The sequence below is a fragment of the Erithacus rubecula genome (genome assembly GCF_903797595.1).
Source record: "Erithacus rubecula genome assembly, chromosome: 12".
Classification (NCBI taxonomy): domain Eukaryota; kingdom Metazoa; phylum Chordata; class Aves; order Passeriformes; family Muscicapidae; genus Erithacus; species Erithacus rubecula.
The window spans coordinates 8,348,032-8,368,580 of NC_136664.1; the positions used below are offsets into that span (position 1 = coordinate 8,348,032).

Here is a 20,549-nt window from a genome sequence, read left to right on the forward strand (position 1 = left end):
GGGTTGCGGTTTGGGTTGGTTATTTTGTTTAGAATCCCGAGGTTATCGTGTCGGGTGTAACTGCGGCTGCTGCTGTAGGTCTGAACCTCGTTTGCCGACGAGGCCGGGGTGGGACTCGAACCCGCAGCTCCCCCTCCCCAAGCCGACGCCTTCCCCGCTCGCCCACGGCCGGAGGGCGGGGCGCACCCCCGGCCCCGCCCCCGCCCCGCCCGCGCGCGGGCGCGCCTGACGACAGCTGCAAAGCACTTTTTCAGCAGCCGCAAGTGAGGTGAGTGGCGGCCCGCGGCGCGGGGGGGGTCGGAGCCCCCCCGGCCCCTCAGGCCGGGCCGGGGCCGCCGGGACGAGCGGCGGGGCCGCGGCCGCTCCCCCGCCCCGCCGGGGCCGCGCCGCCCGCGCTCCGGGACCGGCTGGGACGAGCGGGCGGGGGGCGCGGGCGGCGGGGCCGCGGGGCGGGGAGGGGCGGCCGGTTGCCGTAGCCCGCAGCCCGCGCCTCCCCCGCGGCAGCCCGGCGCGGGGCCCCGCTGCGAGGCAGCGCTGCCCCCGGGGCTGGGGGGCGGCCGGTCCCCTCAGGGGGCGGTGGCGGGGCCGGGCTCGGGCTGCCGGCTTCGCTTCCCTCCCGCTTCCCTCCGCGTCCCTCCCGCAGGGGTCCGGCGCAGCCACCCGTGACCCGCCGTGCCAGCCCGCGGCCTCCGCGCTACCTGAGCCAATGCTCGATCTGGAGGTGGTGCCCGAGCGGTCTCTGGGGAACGAGCAATGGGAGTTCACCTTAGGTAAGTGTGTTCCTGCCCCTGCCCTGGCTGAGCGGGGCCGCGCCGGTCCCCTCGGCAGTGAGGGCTCTCCCAGCGCTTTCGGGGACTCGGAGAGAGAAGGGCAGCCAGAGCCACAGCTCACCCTTTCCTATCGCTAAAAATACTTAGAGGATTTCCTTGTTGTTTGTAGTTTCGTCTTCAGCTTTTGCGTGCTAACTTGGGCTTTGTTTATCTGGTTGTGTGCTTTCATCTGCTCGTTTGCTTTCTTTTGTCTTGCCGTGGAAGACTAGTCGTTCTTTTAAATAACTCCTGAAAGAGGAAGCATGAATGTGCTGATTGTCACCTGAATATGTGTCAGGTGATATTGGCAGCTTCAGCTGTGCACTGATACTTGCTATAAATGCTGTTCTTTCCTGTACAAACCCTTCATAAACATGCGTCGAGTTTCACAATTTCTTTGTGTTGCTGTTGGGTTGCGAAATAGTGGAGAAAGTAAACTTTGGAGATATTTTCTCAGGGTTAGATAACAACTGTTTTTCCCCCCAATAATTTTTATTTTTCATCTCGCTGAGTAGTCCTTCCCTACCAGTTATTGCTCTACTTATTGTGATGAGAAAGAACTTGCCCCCATGGTGCAAATTTGGCTGCTGCTCAGGCAGGACACCTAAATGTGCAGTTGAAATGAGATTATGTGGATTCTTTGGGTGACCTTTGTTTTCATGCAAATATTGGTAGTCCTTAAAAGTCTCAGAAAATACTGTCAGTGTCACCTTTTCTGAGTGGCTGTGTGACATATCAGTGTTGGCCTCTTTTATTTATGTTTTCCATCGTTGCTGTAGCTTTGTGAGAAGTTAATGGTGGTAGGAGTTTGGTAGATGTAAACAAGGCATTGTGTGTCAGCCCTCAGCGTCTGCCTGAACTTGAGTTACACTTGGACTGCTGCTCCTGTCACCTGTGACAGCAGGGGACAGACTGTTCCTAAAGTGGTTGTTACACAGTTGCTCTGTGCTAGGTTGGACCTAAGGAGCGGTGCTGTGCCTTGGAGTTATTTATATGAAACCCATCAAACACAAAGGGCTGTTTATGCTGCCCTGACTTCGGTCAAGTACAACTTAATGGCTACAGATGGGGCTAAATGGCTTTTGGAAGCTAATTATAGCACCTCAGGTCCCACCCTATGAAATCTTGGTGAACTCCTTGTACCCTAAATGGTCCGTGCTTTCAGCTTTGTGTGACCTTCTGCCATCCTTTAGTGCCTGTGTTACCTGGGGAAAAGCAACCTCCAACTGCATACCCTGTCTTCATAAATAGAGTACCAGCTCCCCTCCATTCTCTGTGTCTAAACAAGGAAAGGAAAGAGAAAATGTTTTTCCTTTTCCCAGGGAAAGCCTATTAATGCAGTCTCATGGTTAAAATCTTATAGTGTCTGTATGTGCATGCACACACACATGCATAGATGTGAAGGGAGGAAACTCAGCTGAATTTCTTGGAGTAAACATAGCCACCACGTGATGTGTCTAATATATAATTAGCATGACCTGCTGGTGCAGAGCAGGAGGCTGACTAGGTATTGGGATACTTAACTTTGTCTGCAGCAGCCATGTGTGAAGATTGTCCCTGCTGACAAAGCTGGTTCAGCTGTGTTAGTGGCAGCAGGGTTGGTGGTGCTGGTGTAAATGGGACTCTCACTGCCAGCACTGTTCTACTCATTATTTGTTTAGCTCTGCTCTTAGCAGAACTAATGGCAGTATTCCTGAACTGCTGCTGACTCTGGCTTCCAGTACTGTGCCCACAATGGAGATGACTGAGGGGAAATGCCAGGAAAATTTTGTACATGACTTTTTGGATTTTGTTTCTGGCTCCAGTGTTGACTCACTTTGTGACTAGAGCATAAAAAATTTAACCAAGACTGAGTTTAGATACCTGTGTCACTGCACCTCCTGGGCTACATTCCTGCTGCTTTAAAGGAGAACAATTAAATACTTATTCTCTACTGCCTATAGCTATATTATTAGTGCTTGAGATATATAATTTCTAAGGCATACTTGCATTTCTCTTGTGTTTTATACTTTCTTTTCCTACCAAGTTTCATGTATCTTTATTTAGTGCATTATGATTAATCTCAGATTTTCTTGTATTTTTTTCCTAATCTTTATTCACTTCTCTGTCCCTATCCCTTCAAGCCACACAGTCTTAGCATAGGCTGATGCTTCAAGCCATGATGTTCCTGACCTGTTTATGAGAGAGCTGTCCTGTGCTGCTTGTATCACTCCAGCATTTAGAAGGGGAAAAGCTCTGTGGCAGAGGAGCCCTAGCACTGGTCTTTGCAGGCATTACTGCCATGGCTCAGTTTGGTTGACTGGGAACCATGTTTGCTTCCCCATTCCCCTGACTGATGAGCAAGGGGAAAAAGAATTCTTTGTTTTCCTCTTTGACTGCAACGGCTGATGAATGTTGAGGAAAAAGGGGATGTTGTGTGTGAGAAGACTGGAGAAAAAGAACCCATTTTTTAATTCCTCCTTTGACTTTCTGCAAATGGAGGCAAAGGGAGGATACTGGCTGTTCAACACATTTTGGGTCCTGTAAACTGTTCCTGGAGAATTTGGGTTGCTGACTGTAGCTCTGCTAAGCAGCTGCGTGGCCAATTCTGTTTGATTCTCAGTTACTGAAAACTGAACCAAGCCAGTCCATGTCCATTTGCTTGCAGCCTGAGAAAGCTGTGAGTAAGAGAGTCACATGAGCCATCTGTTTGCACACTTACCAGCCCAGGATTGCATCAGTTTACATCAAACTACAGCCCCAACTCAGTGTTCCTGCACTCCTTGAACTGGGTGCTTTTTGACAGAATCCTCCTGGGCTGCTGGCACTGTCAGTGTATGGGCCCTGTCAGCTGTGCTGGCTGGGCTTCAGCCTGTGCCACTGGTTTATTTTTTAAATGAGCTCATGGTCTTAGCTCTGCAAGTCTTTTATGGATACTGACTTAGGATGTGGGTTTTATACTCTTCAGTCAACCTTACATTTTTTTTCTGGATTCATACTTTTTACTAGGTTGGGAAATGTAGAATTTTTACAGCAGCATCTTTGATCTTAGCTTCTTGCTGCTATTCATGTTTCTGTTCCATTTTGAAAATATTACCTAATGCATAATAACTGTCGTCTTCAAACTCTGCTGCCTAGACTACAAGGCAACTGCTGTTTCCTAGATTATAGGAAACAGTGCTGCTTTATTGTGTGGCTCTGCATTTTAATTTCATTACCATTATTAAAATAATAACTCTTCTTTTTTACTTAATATAATCTACTGATGTATAATTTCTAGCTGCAAACCAAATTGTCCCCAAGATTATGGGCTAAGGTGAAAACCAGTTTTGCAGACATGTTTGTATATGGTATTTGCAAATTGAATCACTGGAGTTCTAATCTGTACATCTGTTTTGCCAAAACTCGATTTCATCATTTCAGCAGAGCTGCAATATATGGACATAACAATGAGAATGGTATTTGGGGGGATTTTTTTATTACTTTAAAGCAGCACCCATGGTGAGCTAGATGTGTATGTTATAAATATATATATATAGAGAGAGAGACTTTTCTCACTTTGATACCATAGGTGATGTCTAAAAGGTGTTTTGAAACATGACATACTGTCTGAGTTTGAGAGGTGTAGCAAGTAACTAAAAGTTTTGAATGTAGTAGAAGTGTAGGTTCTGAGGTAAATTATCCCTAATTATGCCAAGTTTCTTAACATTTAAAGACTAGAAATAGGAAAGGACAGGGCAAAGAATGGGAATAAAATGTCAGATAACTAACCTGAATTTCAACAATTAGTAGGAAAATAAAACTTCACAATTATGAGCTCATAACCTTGCTTTATAAATGCCTGCCTTGAATCCAGGAATGTGATCACATTTCATTTGGAAAGGCAACAAAGGTTTTTAGTGTGATAAATGATGAGATGGTGTGGTGCTATTTTTTTCTGCAGAATCAGCTGTTCCATTCTGCTTTCAAAAATTTATAGTTGTAAAGATAAGATATACACTAAAGAAAGGAAAAAAAAGCTCTTGAAATTGTATGAGGGGCTCAGTGACTACAAGTGTATTTCCTCAGTTGAACCAAATTTTTAGTATGTCTGTCTTGTCTAAACTGAGAAGATAATGTTTCTTACTTGACACAAATGGAGCCATATCAGCAGCTAATGTGGCCTCTTAGGTCTAAGGAGAATCATTGCTCTGTCAGTATTTGTAGGTGTCTGGTATGAATACCCAGTACTTCATCAAGGCTAATGAAAAAGTGTGTGCCATAAAAAGTGTTTCAGGAGCCTGCTGAATGTGTGTAGGGAGTGCTTTAGCCAGCTCTAGTGGGGTTTGATATGGGCTGCTTTACCAGTTATTGGATTGATGACCCCAAAAAGCAGAAAATTTTATGCACAGGCTGTGGCAAGCTCTTTTCTTTTTTCTGCTTGAACTTTGCTGTGTAATTTTGTGTCTAGAGATATTTTTTTCATATATGCCTAACAACTGGTAGATAAACAATGACTTTTCTGTTTCCAAACACCAGGTCTGTGCTGATACCATGACTGTCAGCTTGTTTGTTGACCACATACCTTTCTGTTGTAACTCAGTATTTGCTGATGGTGGTTTGGTTACCTCATGTATAACCTTGCTGTTAAAAATCTTTGTTAGCTTGTCTCTGCACTGAAGAAATGCACCTTTTTTATTTCAGGAATGCCGTTGGCTCAGGCTGTAGCAATTCTTCAGAAACACTGTCGCATTATCAAAAACGTCCAGGTTCTCTACAGTGAGCAGGTGAGTAGAGCACGGGCTGGCCAGGAAATGCACTCCTGGTGAATTAAGAGGTGCTTTGTGCTCATGTGCATATTGTGTGAGTTGTGGGGCTACTTGAAATTGCACTACACCAAATTATTGCCACCATATGAGAGTTTCAGGCTTTGTTTTGTGTCAGATATAATAATCCTCAGCACAGCAGTACAGTGATTTAACAGCTTTCAGTTTTGTATATGCAATGGAGGTATGGCATTGTTTTGCCTTTAAGAAGTGGAATGTTACATAATTAGCTGGGCATGTAATTCTGATCTATTTACTTTATCATTGTGAAGGGGTGCAATTTAAAGAACTGAATCACTCACTTTCTGCTTTTATGTTTGGTCCCGTGGTGATGAACCCCACGAAAAACCTTCCACACCTTTTCTCTGCATCTGCAGGTTTGTCTGCAGAAAGTGAGTGCAATGATTTAAGCCAGCTATAAATGGTTTAATCATTATTCATAACTCAGCATTAAGTTACTTTATGTTTGGCTTTCATCAAAAGGGGGACTAGAAGTCAAACCCTTCTGCTAGATCAAGTAAAATGTGTTATTCTGATGGAAGTGTAAGGGGAGATAGGACAAAGGAGTCTCAAAGGACTCTGCAGATGTTTTATGTGCAATGCACATTAATAAGAAGATGATATTCATATGTTGCAAATTACATCTCTTTGCATCAGTAAAAAGGCAGAGTCTACAATGTTAGTTTGTATCAAAGTAAGGATTCTGGCCTTGTGCATTTGCACTGAATACTGAGTGGCTAAGAACAACCTTGACTCTGGTGTTCAGTGCTGGATACATATTTCATATTATTAAATGAATAATCTTTTTTTTTTTTTCTCCACTTTATGTGGATTTATGTGTTTTATGATGATTGAATTGCAGATCTGGCTCCTTGTGATTAATGCATGGGAGCATCCGTTTGGCACAGAACACATTCCTTGTGTTTTGTATTCTTTGCAGGTTTTTAGCTTTTCTTACCACAGTGCATTTCAATTATTTCTAGAGTTGTTTAGATAAATGATGAGATTCCTGTTCCACTCAGACTGTAGAATCACAGAAGGATTAGTGGTTCAGTGCTAGTAAGCAGAAGTGTACCACTCCTTGGTTTTTTACACCTCTCAAAATTACATTGATCTTGAATGTGCACACTGAACTTCTGTTCTGGCAGCAGAGGGCAGATTTAGTGATTTGGTTTTTTTTTTTCCCCAAAACGTAATAATTATATTTTAGCACCTGCATGGTCTAACAAAAAGTTCTTCCCAACTTTCTGGAATAGTTCTGATAATTTTTTTTTTTTTTTGTATATTATTGCAATTCAGTACCTGATATTTTTTTTCACACACCACTTAGGGCCTTTATTTGACTGTCTGGCTCTGTCCTTACCTCGTGCAGAGTGTCATGCATTTCATTAGCAGCTGAGCACAAAGAGCTCTGTTCTTAGAAGATTCAAAGCTTTAAATTAACTTTGCCATGCATAACTTCTATCTAGAAAAACTGTACCTGAACAGCCTTTGTGTTTTTCCTCTTTGCCTTTGAGCACAATGATCAAATGTTTAAAGCTCTTGGGTCTAAAACACTGAATTTCTGATCCTGGAACTCCAGCAGTGAGTATTTCCTTTCAAAAATTTATGTGGCAATTAAATGCAATTAGATCTGCCCATGGTGCTCTCTTTAACTTGACATAAATGGGATGCCCAAACTGTGCCAAAAAGTCTTGATGAATCCTTTTCTCTGCATAAAAGAATTTTAACTCATTTCTGGTCAGTTTAAGTGGGGTACTAATTGCCTTTGTTTTCTTGAGCTTCTTCCACTGGATTTTTGGTTGATGGGATTGTTCAGTGATAAGTTTTTCCTGCCTCTTTTTAAGTAGATTAGCAATAGAACTGCACATCTGTGGTGCTTCCTTCAGGAAGATCTCTCCTGTTGCTTCTTGGCATCATCTTTCATACTTGAGGTTCTGTTTTGTGTATTAAAAGTCACATGAACTAAATTTGTGCCTTTGAATCTTTCCATGTATTAGAAAATATGCCAGCATAGAACAGAAGCTATTTGCTGTACTAATTAGCAAGCTTTTCCTCAGATGTTTGGGGGTTATTTTCCACCCACTCAAAAGTACTTGTGATGCTCCCAATTTTGGAATAACCTTATGAAAACTGTTTAGAAACCAATGAAATGCAGAGCATATCCCATAGCAGAGCAACTCTGCTGGTGTATTTGGGTTTTTTTTTTCTCTATCTGTAGCTTTTCTAAATTAGATGTGTAAGGGATTAGAATATGACTGTCAAAATCAACATTAGGCCTTTTTATCTCTAGCTGATAGTTCTGTTGCAATGCTGCTGCAGTTCTGCACAGAGCCATCAAAGCTTGTCAGCAAGAGTGAGGTGTTGATGGCATTGTGTGAAATGTTGTGAGAGTTTCATTTAGGAGAGAGTTGACACACCAGATCACTGGTGGTCAGGAAGGATGAGCTCAAACTGGACCAACTTCAGGAAAAGCTACTGCAGTAATGCAGAGGAACAGGAAAGCTGCATCACAGGGGATGGAAAGCCCCATGGCTTGTTTTGACCTAGTAGTGTGAAGTCTAGGACCTGATTTCTTGGCTGTATGGTTTGGGAAGGATTGGAACATGCATATGAAAATGCTCAGAAAGTATCAAGGCTAGAAGATAGTGTTGATGTGAAAAAATTGAGGATGAGAATTGGGCTTTTGACTGTCAAACCCCAGAGCTCCTCTCAATAGAGCAAAATAAGATAGCTTGTGCTTAATTCATAAAAGGGCTGTATGGTGTGGCTGAACTTTAGATGCCTTTGTTTGCCCCAGTCCATCCTCATTCTGTCTTTTGTTAGAAAACTGCCTGGTGCAGTTCTCAGGCATGAATCTTACTGCCTGTCTGCCATTCAACCTCTTTTTTTTTTTTTTTTTTCCTCTGAGAAGACAGCTGTGGGGGATAGAGCATTTTGAAGCAAATGTGCTTTAGATGGTACATGATCAAAAAGCTGAACTGGGGCCAAGTCTGTGTGGATTTCACTGGTAGAGCAGAGAGCAGCTTCCCCAGTGGCCCAGCAGACTGAGAGGGTGTAGAGCCTATACAGACACCAGGAAAGCCAGTGGAATGTCTCCTATTGACTCCAGCAGACTGCAAATTAAGCCTTTAGTTGTTATGATTCACAGTAACTAAGGAAACCTAAATGCACAACATGAGAGTCTGAAGCCTTCCTTTTGAGGCCTAAAAAAGACTGTGACAGTTTGATTTTTGAAGTGGAAAGCCATCTCTTTGTCAAGCACATGCTTGGTTCTGATGTGAGACTTGGTATTTTTGTGCACCAAGAATGCAACAGAGGCTGTCCCACAGATGATGTCTGTGATGCTAAACTGGGAGTGATAGTTTTTGGGGTGGGGTTTTCTTATTGTTGTTTTTTTAATGCATTTGAGGGTTATATAGTTTTGTTTTCTGGTTTTTTTCCCCTGCTTACAGTAACTCCTTTTAGGAGGTTTTGCATGGCACAGATATTATACAGGCACTTCTATTTCTTTTTATAACAAAACTGAAGGGGTTGAGATGTTTGGCCAAATATATTTTAGTTATGCTTATTCATTGAACAAGTGATTGTTTTCTGAGGTAGTTTTTTTTTTTTAAAGTAACCAATTTATACTTCTACAGTGATATATATATTAACAAAGATGTCTTGAAATGAAAACCCTAACAGCTTTTTTTGTTGTTTTGCAGTCACCTCTTAGCCATGACCTCATCCTTAACCTGACTCAGGATGGAATCAAACTGCTGTTTGATGCTTTCAATCAGAGACTTAAGGTAATAAAACACCCCTCCTGCAAACAGACAATGCACACCAAACCCCTGGGATGTATTGACACTTAACAGAGCATATGTGGCTCATTTAGACATTTAATTTATCTCAATGTAGAGTGCTCTCTTGTGATTATGAGCTGCATTTCTTCAGTTTGGGGTTTAAGTCTTTGTTCATGGAAGTAAAGCACCTTACCTATGTTCTGGAGATGTACAAGCACCACAGGAGTGATGGTGCAGTGTGGTCTCACTTGCCCATCTTGTCTTGAGTGGCACACAAAGTGCACAAAGCCCTTACTAAAGCTAAGCCTTGAGTTTGAAATCAGATCATCATTAATGCAAACCAGACTGTTGTTTTCTGCCCAAGTTGTCCCTTTATCTGGGCTGCCATTTTATTTATGAAGCTCAACTTCCTCCCCTTCATAGTTTTCATTTGAGCTAGCTTTGCAGAGTACTTGTGTGGGTGTGAGTGTGATTCCCCCCAGAAAGCCACATCCAGGCCTCTTGTGAGCAGCTGGCTGCTGCACTGACTTCAATTTGTTCTGGATGAGTTTTGATTCTTGCAGTTGCTGTCTTCAATTCTGCTTTTGTGCTTTTATGTGACCAAGAGTTGATCTGCATATCTCAAGGATGCTTAGTGTAGTTAATATGCAAAACAACAGGCAGGCTGGTCACTGCCTTCCCATGGCATTTATCATTGCAAAGTATCTGTAATGGAATAAATATTTTTAGTCCATACAAAGTGGGACTGGAGAGGTATGACTACAAAATGTTACAAACCTCTTAACTGAAGCCCTTAAAATATCTGTTTGTAACTTCTTAGTTATTTAGAGTGGTCCTTTCAGCCAGACCAGCTGTGCTGAACAAGTGTCACTGCTTCTCACCTGGTGGGTGTAAATTTCTCTGTGACAGAAGTGTTTAGGTGTTGATTTGGCTAATTGGGAACTGCTGTAACTGCTGTGCCTCTTGACATTTGAAAGCAGAAGTGTGGTGTTAATATGTGATAAAAATTGAATGTTTACAGTTTAGGCAAGTTTGGAATATGGTGCTCACATCCATACTTGCAGGGTTTGGAACAGTGGTAGGTGGAGCCCTCTGCTCTTTACTCACATGTGAAATAAAACCTGCAGAAAAATACCACTCTCCAAAGTTCAGCCATTGGTTTATCCCAAAAATTACTGTAGGAGAGAAGCATGTGCTGTCAGCTGAATCTCAAGCTCTTTGTGTACTTCATATGCATGAAATTGTTGAATAGCAACCCAGATTGGTTGTTGGAAGTACTTATTTCTCTAAGAATAGCCTGTAACACCATGGTATGCTTGTATTTTTCTGAAAATTTTTAATATAAATTATAAAAATGCACACTTAAAAGAAAATTTTCAGTTCAAATTAACCTAATGTGAGGGACAACTGAGCACTTTTTTCCCCAGATTTGTTTGTAACTGCCTTAAGGTGGTTTACATTCATGAAGTCATTCTATAAAAATGTTTTTTTTTTTTTTATAAGTTTTTGAATTTACTTATTCAGACTGAGTATGTGGATTTGCAATTTTTAAGAGAATATCTTGAAAATTCTATGTCACCTGTACGAAATCTTTCTAACTGTATGTAATTCTGCAGGAGACTGAGTTCAAAATTGGCATAATCATTTCAAGTACATGGTTTGCTGAGTGACTATTTTGGGGGTGTTGCAATCCTATAGTGTTTTTGAGGTGCTGTAAGTAGTGTATAGCTTGTCCCTTCATCTCCAGTTTCTGAGGGTCTGATTTTGTCACATCCAGTGGGCTTAGAACCAAGTAAGAGCTTTTCTTACCTTTCTGTGTTTCTTGCCTTTCTTTTCTTGCTTTTCTGCATTTAAAAGCTAGTTTTAAAGAAAAAATAGAAACCCCAGACTCTTCTGGTATGTGTTTATAGGTTTGTTTCAAAAATAAAAAAATATTCAGGAAAAACAATGTCTTCTGTTTTGCTGTGGTTCAGTGGTCTAGCGATACTTGTGTTTGTTTGAACTGTGAATAGTCAAGCTGTGTAAATGCATACAGTGCTGTGGAAACTTACTCTTGTAAAAGTATTCAGAAAGCTTTTTAGAACAAACTCGATGGGATCAGTTCAGAAGTGAGCAACAGGACTTGTTAAAGGATACAGTAGGTGTAAAGTAAGTGGTGTCTGTTTTTAAGATGGTGTGATTGTGTTCTGAGTGTTGCTCAGCAGCAGCAAAACTGGAAAAATCAGGAGGCCTTTATTCTCTTTGTGTGGGTTTTTTTTTTTTTTTTTTGTTTTGGTTTTTTTTTTTTTTTGTTTTTTGTTTTTTGTTTTGTTTTTTCTTTTTTTAAATACAGACTTGCTAATAAATTTGACTGTGAAAGAGATTGGAATACAGGCTACTAATATGGAAAATCTTGGCAATCCCAAGGAAACTGGTGCAGGAATAAAGCAGTATTCCTGAGAAATTTCCTCATTTCCTCCCTTTTTTCAGGGAGAATGGGGAAGGACTCACCTTCAGTAGCCAAAGCATTGCAGGAGATGTTGCTGATGTGAATTGGTAGATCCAGGACCAGGTTCTGGAAGCTACTTAGCATTAAGGTCTCTCATGTGTGCTCCCTCTGAGGTGGAAAAAGAGTTGAGTTTCAGAGCATTGGCCTGTTATTGCTCATAATAGACATCTGAATATTTCTTTTAGTCTTAATAGTGATTATCAAAACAGTGAGTGTGAGGAAACATCAGCTTTTACTCATTTAAAACAACTGTCTTCTGACTGTGTAGTAAACCCATCACTGGACAGTTCTTGGTCTTCTCAGTTTGTTATCTGCACACAGAATCACACTTTGTCAGTGTAGCTGCTATCATTTAGAAGAGTTCTTTTTTTTTTCAAGTGACTATTCTTCATTATGGGTTTCATGGCTTATGAGATCCTTTGACTGCCATTAATTTTTGCTAAGTTGCACTTGTTTATTCCTCTGTTGGTAAAAAGAAATGTTGACCTGAGATGATCTGTTTGAGTCATGGGAAGAGGGTTGTTGCCAAACTGGTGCCTGTTGGCTGCTGTTTCTCTTGGGGGGGGGAACCACATTTGTGCCCCTGCAATTCTTTGTGCACTGCTCCTGGTTGTTCAGCTCATCCTTTTGTCTTGCACCCTGCAGTTTCAGCAGAACTTCAGGAGGGTGCCAGTGCACACAGTAGTTGCTTCAAAACAAGATCTGGGGTGGAGCTGGTTCTCTCTATTTTCAGAAAAAATTTTGTGGAGGGAAAAGATGTGCAAGAGCACTAAAAAAAGTAAAATCAGTCCTAGCTTTTCATAAAAGTAGCCTTTGTTTTTTAATAGGCTTTAACAGTAAAGGAAATCTAGACATGTCAGCTTCACTTGAATTAAAATACTAGATAACTGGGTTTTTCCAAGAAGCATAATTCCAAGTGCATTTTATTAACAAGAAAAATATGTTTGTTCTCTTGCTGGTTCTGCCAAAATGTTAATTTATTGCTTGCTTTTGTGCCCCACTTGTTGCTTATATTCTGAAATGCCATTAAATGTTGTTTTATTTTTTTTTCTATATATATATAGAGGTAGTGGTTTAAGCATTGCAAGTTGTTTTATTTAGGGTTATTTGCTGGGCATCTCCCAAAACCAAGACTTCCTTCTCAGCTGGTGATATTTTTAGGCTTTAAAGCCACACTTGGTAGCAAGCTCCCTGGGAAATTCTGCTTTATTCTCTTGCTGAAGGGTGTGTCCTGTCAGAATCTGCCAATGATTTGTTGGAGGATTATACAAAACAAACATGTTTTACCTTTGCTTTACAGTGGTTATGAGCTGTATGTGTTTTCTTTTCCTGCTGACACAGGAACATGTATCTAGGGTGGAAGAAGCTTGTGTTTGTCCATGGTTGCTTGCCAAAAATCATCTGCTTAAGGCACAGTATAGCCTCAAAATCCAGTGACAGCCATAAAAGTCATATGACATCAGTCTCAGATGCATGTTTGCAGTAATGTATTCAGAACAAAGGATCTGTATCTAATATTTTTTGCAGAGAGGAAAGCTCCTTGGAATATTCAGTAAGATCTAAAACATTTACTAAGTATCAGAACTGGGTATTATGGCTTGCCCTGACTCCTTGTGGGCTGCTCTTCTGATTGTCTTCTGTAATGCTTGGCAAGGTTGCAAGATATCTTATGTATCATTGAAATGGGATATTATTGCCAAGTCTTGCTGTATTCATCTTTTCCTTTAGAACAGCTGGAAAGTTACAGCAGTGCAGTCAGTGTTTGGACTTTGTGCTCTGCACAGCCATTCTTCAGGGCAATAGGAGCCCATTGCCATTCATCAGAGGATTCCCTAATTAGCTAATCCTTGCTGTTGCATTCCATTGAATTTAAGAGTAAACTTTGTAGAAATCAAGATCTGATGTGTCAGTGACAGTATTTCTTCCTTCAGGCAGTACTGATGTACATGGGATATGGGGATTCTCTCCTGAACCCACAGTTGTTCAGTCCTTGTTCCAAATGTGCAGTTGCTGACTCAGTTTCTGAACTCTGATCTCTGACACTGGTTTGACTTGGCAGAGTTCTGTAAGAAGGGGAGCAAGCAGCACTAGCTAGTCTTGCCTTTTGATAAGGATTTACCTCTGTAGTGATTTGCAAGTGTCTGAACTATGGCTAATAAATGTTGAATTTGTTGAACTATGAATGGTTTTTTTTCTGTGTTTCAGGTGATTGAAGTTTATGACTTGACTAAGGTGAAGTTAAAATATTGGTAAGTGATTTAAGACCTCCCATGATTTCCTCTTGGTCAAAGTGGTTGATTTTACTAATTTTTAAAAATCCCAAATTAATTTTTTCAATTATTCATTTTAAAAATCAAAACTAGCTGTCATAAAGGAGCATACATTATCATCCTTTCTTGAACATGGCACTCAGTTAAATTGCCACTTTACTTTTCTGTCTTGGAGACTTCTTACAATTTAGATGTGGTATTGCCATTAGTAAATGTTTGTAGCATCTGTTTGGTTTCCTTCAGGCAGATTAATTTTGTTCTCTTTTTCAGTGGTGTCCATTTTAACTCTCAGGCAATTGCTCCAACCATAGAACAAATTGATCAGTCATTTGGAGCAACACATCCAGGAGGTAAGCCAAAAAATTTCTGAGAAGCACACCTAGCCTGACAGACTCCTTTCTAGGAAACCTTTCCAGTATGTCTGCCTGGAGCAATGTGTAGGCAGTTCTGTTGTCATATGATCTGGAGCTGTATTCCAGAATGGTCATTTTCTTAGAGCTGGGAAGTCATGTAAAATGTGTCGTCAGTTCAGTTGTGACTCTTTTTAAAGAAGTGAAAAGGCAGAGAGTCATTGGCATTGAGTGGTGTATTCAGATGCCATTAATGATCTGTTTTGAACTGCCAGGACCAGAGAACTGTGAGCTTTGTTGTTGATGCTGTTGTTGCTGTCCTTATGGCTGGTCAGCTCTCAAGCATCCTCAGGGATTGTCTATACCCTGAGCACAGACATTTGAGCTGCTCTCTGTGCAGAGTCAGCCAGGGCTGTTTGCTCAGTCCCCATGCTCTGTCAATGTGGTTATGCCCCTGCTAGGCAGGATCAAATCTGAACTGTGTGTAGCTGCTTACACTCCCTGAGCCCCCTCCTGAATGAGAGCACTGGGGAGGTGTGAATTCAGTCTACGTGCAGCATGAGCAGAACCAGGACACGTCTGTTTAACCTGGCTGAACCCACTCTGACTCTTGCACAGCCACTTGGCTGGTCCCCATCTCTGCAGCAGGAAAAAGACTATCTTTAAGCTCCTTGTTTATATATGAAAACGAAGAGTGTATTTCAGGGGGTTGTTAGGCTATGAAAATAAGCCAGTGGTGGAACTTTGAAGAGGATATTTATAATTAAACTGCTCGAGAACTTTTAAGAAATGGAGCCACAAACTGGCGCAACAAGGAAGAACATTAACTCCATATAGTCAAGATACCATTTTCAGAGCCTCATTTTCTATTTTTAACTTAAGCCAGTCCATTTGTAGTAGTCAGGCAGATCCCAAACAGGCGAGTGTTCTTTGTGATGGATGGTGATTGCATATCCAGCCTTTGTCTCTGCTCTCTGCAGACAATCTCTTGCACATAACAGAACAGGATTTATTAACTGGGGAGGGTCATGTGGGTAGAGCAGTATCATTGCATCAAAGCCTGCAGTAGTAGATGAATATCAGGTTGAGATAAACAAAGCTTGGAGCATTTCTAGCTGTAATACACAAAGGATCTGAATTAAAATTTGAAATTTTGGTCCTGACATTAACAGTTCTTCTTACACAGAAGCTCTGAAATGTGTGGTTAGATTTGCTATGGAAATGGTATGTACAAGAGACTGTAGAAGTAAAGAAGGGTAAAAGTAGTTCCATGTCCTGTGTGGCTTATTGTTTTTATTCATTCTGTGATGGTGGTTTGTTTGCAAATATGTGGAGATGGAGGACTTCTAAAATTGTGATGTATATGAATGTGAAAATACGTATCTAGCCATAAGCATTGCCTGTGGAAGTGATAGCATGTTCTATTACTGCATAAAATCATATGTAGGCACTTAAAAAGATAGTTTGGCACCACATGTCCTTGTGCTGAATTTGCAGATCTTGTGCACCTGCCATATTCAATTAAGAAAACCTGCACACTTGCTTCATCTGGTGATAGTTTTTCATAACATTTTTTCATCCAGTGACATGTAGATAAGACAATGTATTTATTAAAATGTTGGCTTCTATTACCATTTCACTAATGTGTTTGCTTATTCAAGTTTCCTCATTGGAAAAATACTTTTTCCATTAACAGCCTGCTTAGCAGAGGTAAATGCTCTATATTAAGCTGCCTGTCACAAGCAGTTTGAACTGCATTATGCAACACAAGTTTTTGATAACTCTTTTCTTGCTTTGTTTTCTGAAATAGAAAAGGTGAAGAACCAGAATGGCTTTCATCATGTAGGTGGGGATGATGATGGTGTTTTCATGTCCCACAGAAGTTGCAGCTGGGGTGGGTGGAAGGAGAAACCTTCCTCATAATGTGACCAAAGCACTAAATGCTAGCTTTCATGAATGAAAGGAACATAATCATCCCTTTACTTCTCTGTGCTAATACTCCTCCAAATCCCCAACACAAGCACTTTAAACATATTTTGTTTATCTCTGTTAACCTCCACTAGAATTTCAAAATGTTGTGTTTCACTTAAAACCAAGGGTGGTTGCAGCAGAACTTTCCTGCAACAGGATACAGTGGTAGTTTCAAAATAAATTTCAAAAGGTTAGCAACAGTTTTGTGTTGAAACTGACCTTCAGTGAGCATTTTTGGTTTTGCCAGATCAGTGGTTTTAAAAAAGAAGAGTCATCAGAAAAATCAACCACCTTCATTAGTTTTTGGCTAATGTTAGTTTTAAATGTTGCAGTACCTTTGTCATGGGGCTTATTGAAATACAACCACTTTGGAGGTCAACAGCTTCATTGAAGCCAAGATTTTTATCCCACATTTCCATGATTCTCTGACCTGACCTCCTGCTGGGAAGGGCTTGCTTTTGCCATGCCTCTATTGAAACCACATCCTGTCCTTATGAGTCCTTATGGATGTGGCTTTGTGCTGAAGTGCCATTCCACAAGGATCAGGCCTGTGGGGTTGAACTCAAGTCATAAAGTAGAAGAAAAAGTTCTCCTTCCCTCCTATCACAGGGACCTTGCAGGGGTGGAGGGGGTTGCTGTGTTGTGGGTCTCTCAGTCTTGGACTTCAGCAGGAGCTCAGGCTCCCCTGAGGTGCCAGCAAAGTCTTGTGCTTGATACCAGTAAGAATTGACTTTTGGATCTGCCTCTGCTTTTACCAAAGCTGTGTCCATTTAGCAACCTTGCTGATGTTGGGGGCTTTGTCCTGTCAGCTCTACAGAAATACTGCCCAGCTGGTCACACTCTGGTGCCTTCCTGGGAGACAAACCTTCCCCTTTCCCCCAGAGTGCAGCAGCAAAGAAGCAGTCTTTTTGCTTCTATCAGCAATTTTGAATGGAATTAGCAGGGTACCTGTCTGATAAAAATAAACAAATAAAAATAATAAAAAAAAATCCCTACCTTGTTCAGTCATGTGGTTGTGATCTATGGTTTTGAGTGAGATGTGAGAGAACTTCCCAAGAATAAAAAAATTCCTTGCCCTTTAAACCTAAGCATCAACAAACATTACAGGGGATGGGAACTGATGGGATTTGTATAATCAGATATCACACTTGGCATGACTAGGGGAAAAATAGTTCTCCAGCTGGCTGTGGGCTTTGGAAAAGATGTATCATAATTTATCACATGAGAGAGATTTGTATAATTTTCCTGCCGATCAAAACATTTCCCTCTCTCCACACGTTTTCCTTTCAGTGACAAGCGTGGAAAAGACTCTTAGCCAGCATATTCTGTAGAAGAGGCAAATGATGACTTTTGAAAGCTTAGTGCTTATTGCTCAACTATTATTTTTCTATCCTGGGTGGCCTGGCATTGTCCAGATACCTTGTGATATGTCTTTCAAGTTGAACATTTGAAAGACACTGTGGGAGGGAAGGAATAAAATTTTTCTTTATATGCATTTTCTCTCTGTGCTATGTAATTTTAAATATAACATCGTAAGAAAAAAGGGAATATTGAACCTTTGGTAAAGTAGAAGAAAGCAGCTTCTCTTGTTAGAGGGTTTCTTTATTGTTTTTAGCCTCTGGTGTTTTCAAGCTGTCAGCTCCTGTGTGTTACTAGAACACTCTGTTCCTCCAGTGGCCGCTGGGCACAGGTTGAAGTTTGTAAAATCAATCCTAAAACAGTTCCCAAGCTCTCAGTCTTCTGGGATTGTTTTTTAATCTTTCCACAGTATTAGAAAACAGTATGTCTTGTTAGAGTAAGTACTGGGAGGACATTTATTGTTGTTTGTAGTCGATGTTGTGCAATTGACTGCAATGAATCAGGACATCTCGTGATGTGGTGACAGCTGGAAGTTCTGTGCATGCTCTAATTTATTAGTGCTCTTTGTGGGAGCTGACTGGTTGGCTGCTGTTTCTGGTGAGGCTATTTTTAATGAGCATTGTAAATGGCCCAGGACCTGTATGTCTGAAGCATTTCCTCCTTGGGCTGTGTAACCCAGAGTGCATGGAGCTGATCTGGGCACGGGAGCTCCTCTTGGGAGGAGAGGTGGAAGTGCAGGTCACAGGGTGAGCTCTCCTTTGAACTCCCATTCCTGCTGCCCATGGGTGAAAGGGACATGTTCTGTGCACATCCCTCTCAAAGACTTTCTGGTTAATACTGTGCAATGTTTTACATAACAATGAACAGAATTGTTTTGTACTAATAGTGGCTATTTAAACTACTTTAGAGATATTAAGGTATAATTGATTGTGTCATGTTGTATAATTGTATTGTTAGGAATAGGTTAGTGCCTGCAGGCTTGTAGAGACAACTGTAATGAAGCTATGATTTCTCTTATTGCTGTGTGTTTACTGCATCAAATTAAAAGCAAAGCAGTATGATTGTGTTCTTCTTCCATTCTGAGATATGATAAATTCATTGAGGTGATGAAGGTACTGTTAGATATGAGCTGGAGAATTCTTAGATTATTTTGGTAACTCTGATTTTGCTTTCTCTTCCCTTTTAGTGTATAACTCAGCTGAGCAGCTCTTTCACCTCAATTTCAGAGGACTGTCGTTTTCTTTTCAGTTGGACTCCTGGACTGAAACCCCAAAGTATGAGGTCAGGAATCATGGATGGTCTTTTTTTTTTTTTTTTTTTTTTTTGCCTGTATGGTACTTGCAAAGTATCACCTACATTGTCTTGCTGTCTTTTGCAAGCAAAAGAAACCAGTAATTTGGAAGGAATTGAACTCCTCAGTTGTGTTCTTATTAATGCTCTGTACCCATCTCAAAGTTAAAAATTTACTTCCTGTTGACAAAAGGCCTGTGCTTAGGGGTTTTGCTTGCATCATGAACTGAGACTAGCAATTCTGTTGGTGAAAGAAGTCTTCTAAAAATATGAGTGCTGTTTATGCAAATGTATAAATATTAAGCAATCTACTGGGAGGCTGTTCTTTTATCAGATATTTTTGAATCTCGTCAAAGTGATTATGCAACTAAAGTAGCATAGACTTCATAAAATGCGTTTTCATCTTAAGTGTCCTTCATTATGAGTGCTTTTAGCAAGCCAAATGAATGAGTTTTATTTGTAATGCCTGTTTGCATATTCACCAAATGTTTGGATGAGTTACTGAATAATTAAATGCATTACTGCATTCTTTGAAATATTTGGAAATCCCTGTCTAAAGTGGAAACAAGATCAGGTCCTCTGTGTTTTTTTTTTTTCTGTACTAACAAAAATGTATGAGTAATTTGTTTTGTGTAAAGATTAAAATGCTCTCAATTGTATAATCTCCTTTTACCAGTTAAAAAACATTAAAGGAGCATGCAAAGAGCCAAAACAAAAAAGACATCAACCAACATGATGACGCATGTTCTTTATCACAGCCTAGTGCTTTAGTGGTTGTGGTTGACATGTCACAGGGGTAACTGGGGGAAGTTATTGTTAAGCAGTAGTGAAGGTCAGTTGGGTTTCACATTGGAAGGTGAATAGAAACCTAATTAGCCAAACAAAAAGAACACCCCAACAAAGAATAGTTTCTTTTCATGCAAGAGTTCCCAGGGCATTGATGAATGAAATAGCCAAACTACTGAGGAAGACAGTTGTTTTACTAAAGTTTTGAAAAGGTCATAAACATCTTAAGTTGGAAGGAACCTATAGGGATCATTGAGACCAACTCAGTTGTTCTAGTGAGGGTAGTAAAATGTTCTTTGCACAGAGTAATGCTAAAGTCTCCCCAGGAACATGTAGAAGGATTGTTTTGAAAACTGAGTAGTATGAAACAGTCCACAGGGAAGACAAGTATTTGTGGAGATTTTTAGAGAGGAACATTACAAAAGATTGCAGAGCAAAGTCAAATTTGAATCTCTCAATTTCAGGGAGGATGGTACAGGAATGCTAAGCTACTTAGCAAAGCAGTGTAATCTTCTGCTTATGGAAATGGAAGAACTATGAAAAACTTTGTGGTTTATTGTATAGCTGGAAACAAGCTGCAAGTGAGAAGAGCGTGAAAACCTTTTCTCACTTTAGTAATCTGAAGTCTGACTACTTTAAGAAGCAAAGGGTATT

The 20,549-nt window shown here is 40.8% G+C and overlaps 1 protein-coding gene across 4 annotated transcripts in view; it reads left to right on the forward strand.

Annotated features, from left to right (window-relative positions):
- Positions 1-201: 201 nt before the first annotated feature.
- PHAF1 (phagophore assembly factor 1) overlaps positions 202-20,549 on the forward strand; it is a 34,678-nt gene continuing 14,330 nt past the window's right edge. For 3 of the 4 annotated variants that reach the window (XR_013775549.1, XR_013775550.1, XM_079315789.1), the window contains exons 1-7: positions 202-268; positions 644-770; positions 5,472-5,554; positions 9,301-9,384; positions 14,075-14,118; positions 14,410-14,489; positions 19,006-19,100. Coding sequence is in view for 2 of the 4 variants with exons in the window: in XM_079315789.1 (XP_079171915.1) it covers positions 707-770; positions 5,472-5,554; positions 9,301-9,384; positions 14,075-14,118; positions 14,410-14,489; positions 19,006-19,100 (450 nt within the window). In the remaining 2 variants the exon portion in view is untranslated. Of the gene's footprint in view, positions 269-320; positions 771-5,471; positions 5,555-9,300; positions 9,385-14,074; positions 14,119-14,409; positions 14,490-19,005; positions 19,101-20,549 lie in introns of those variants that run through there. The other variant, XM_079315790.1, reaches the window with a different exon arrangement.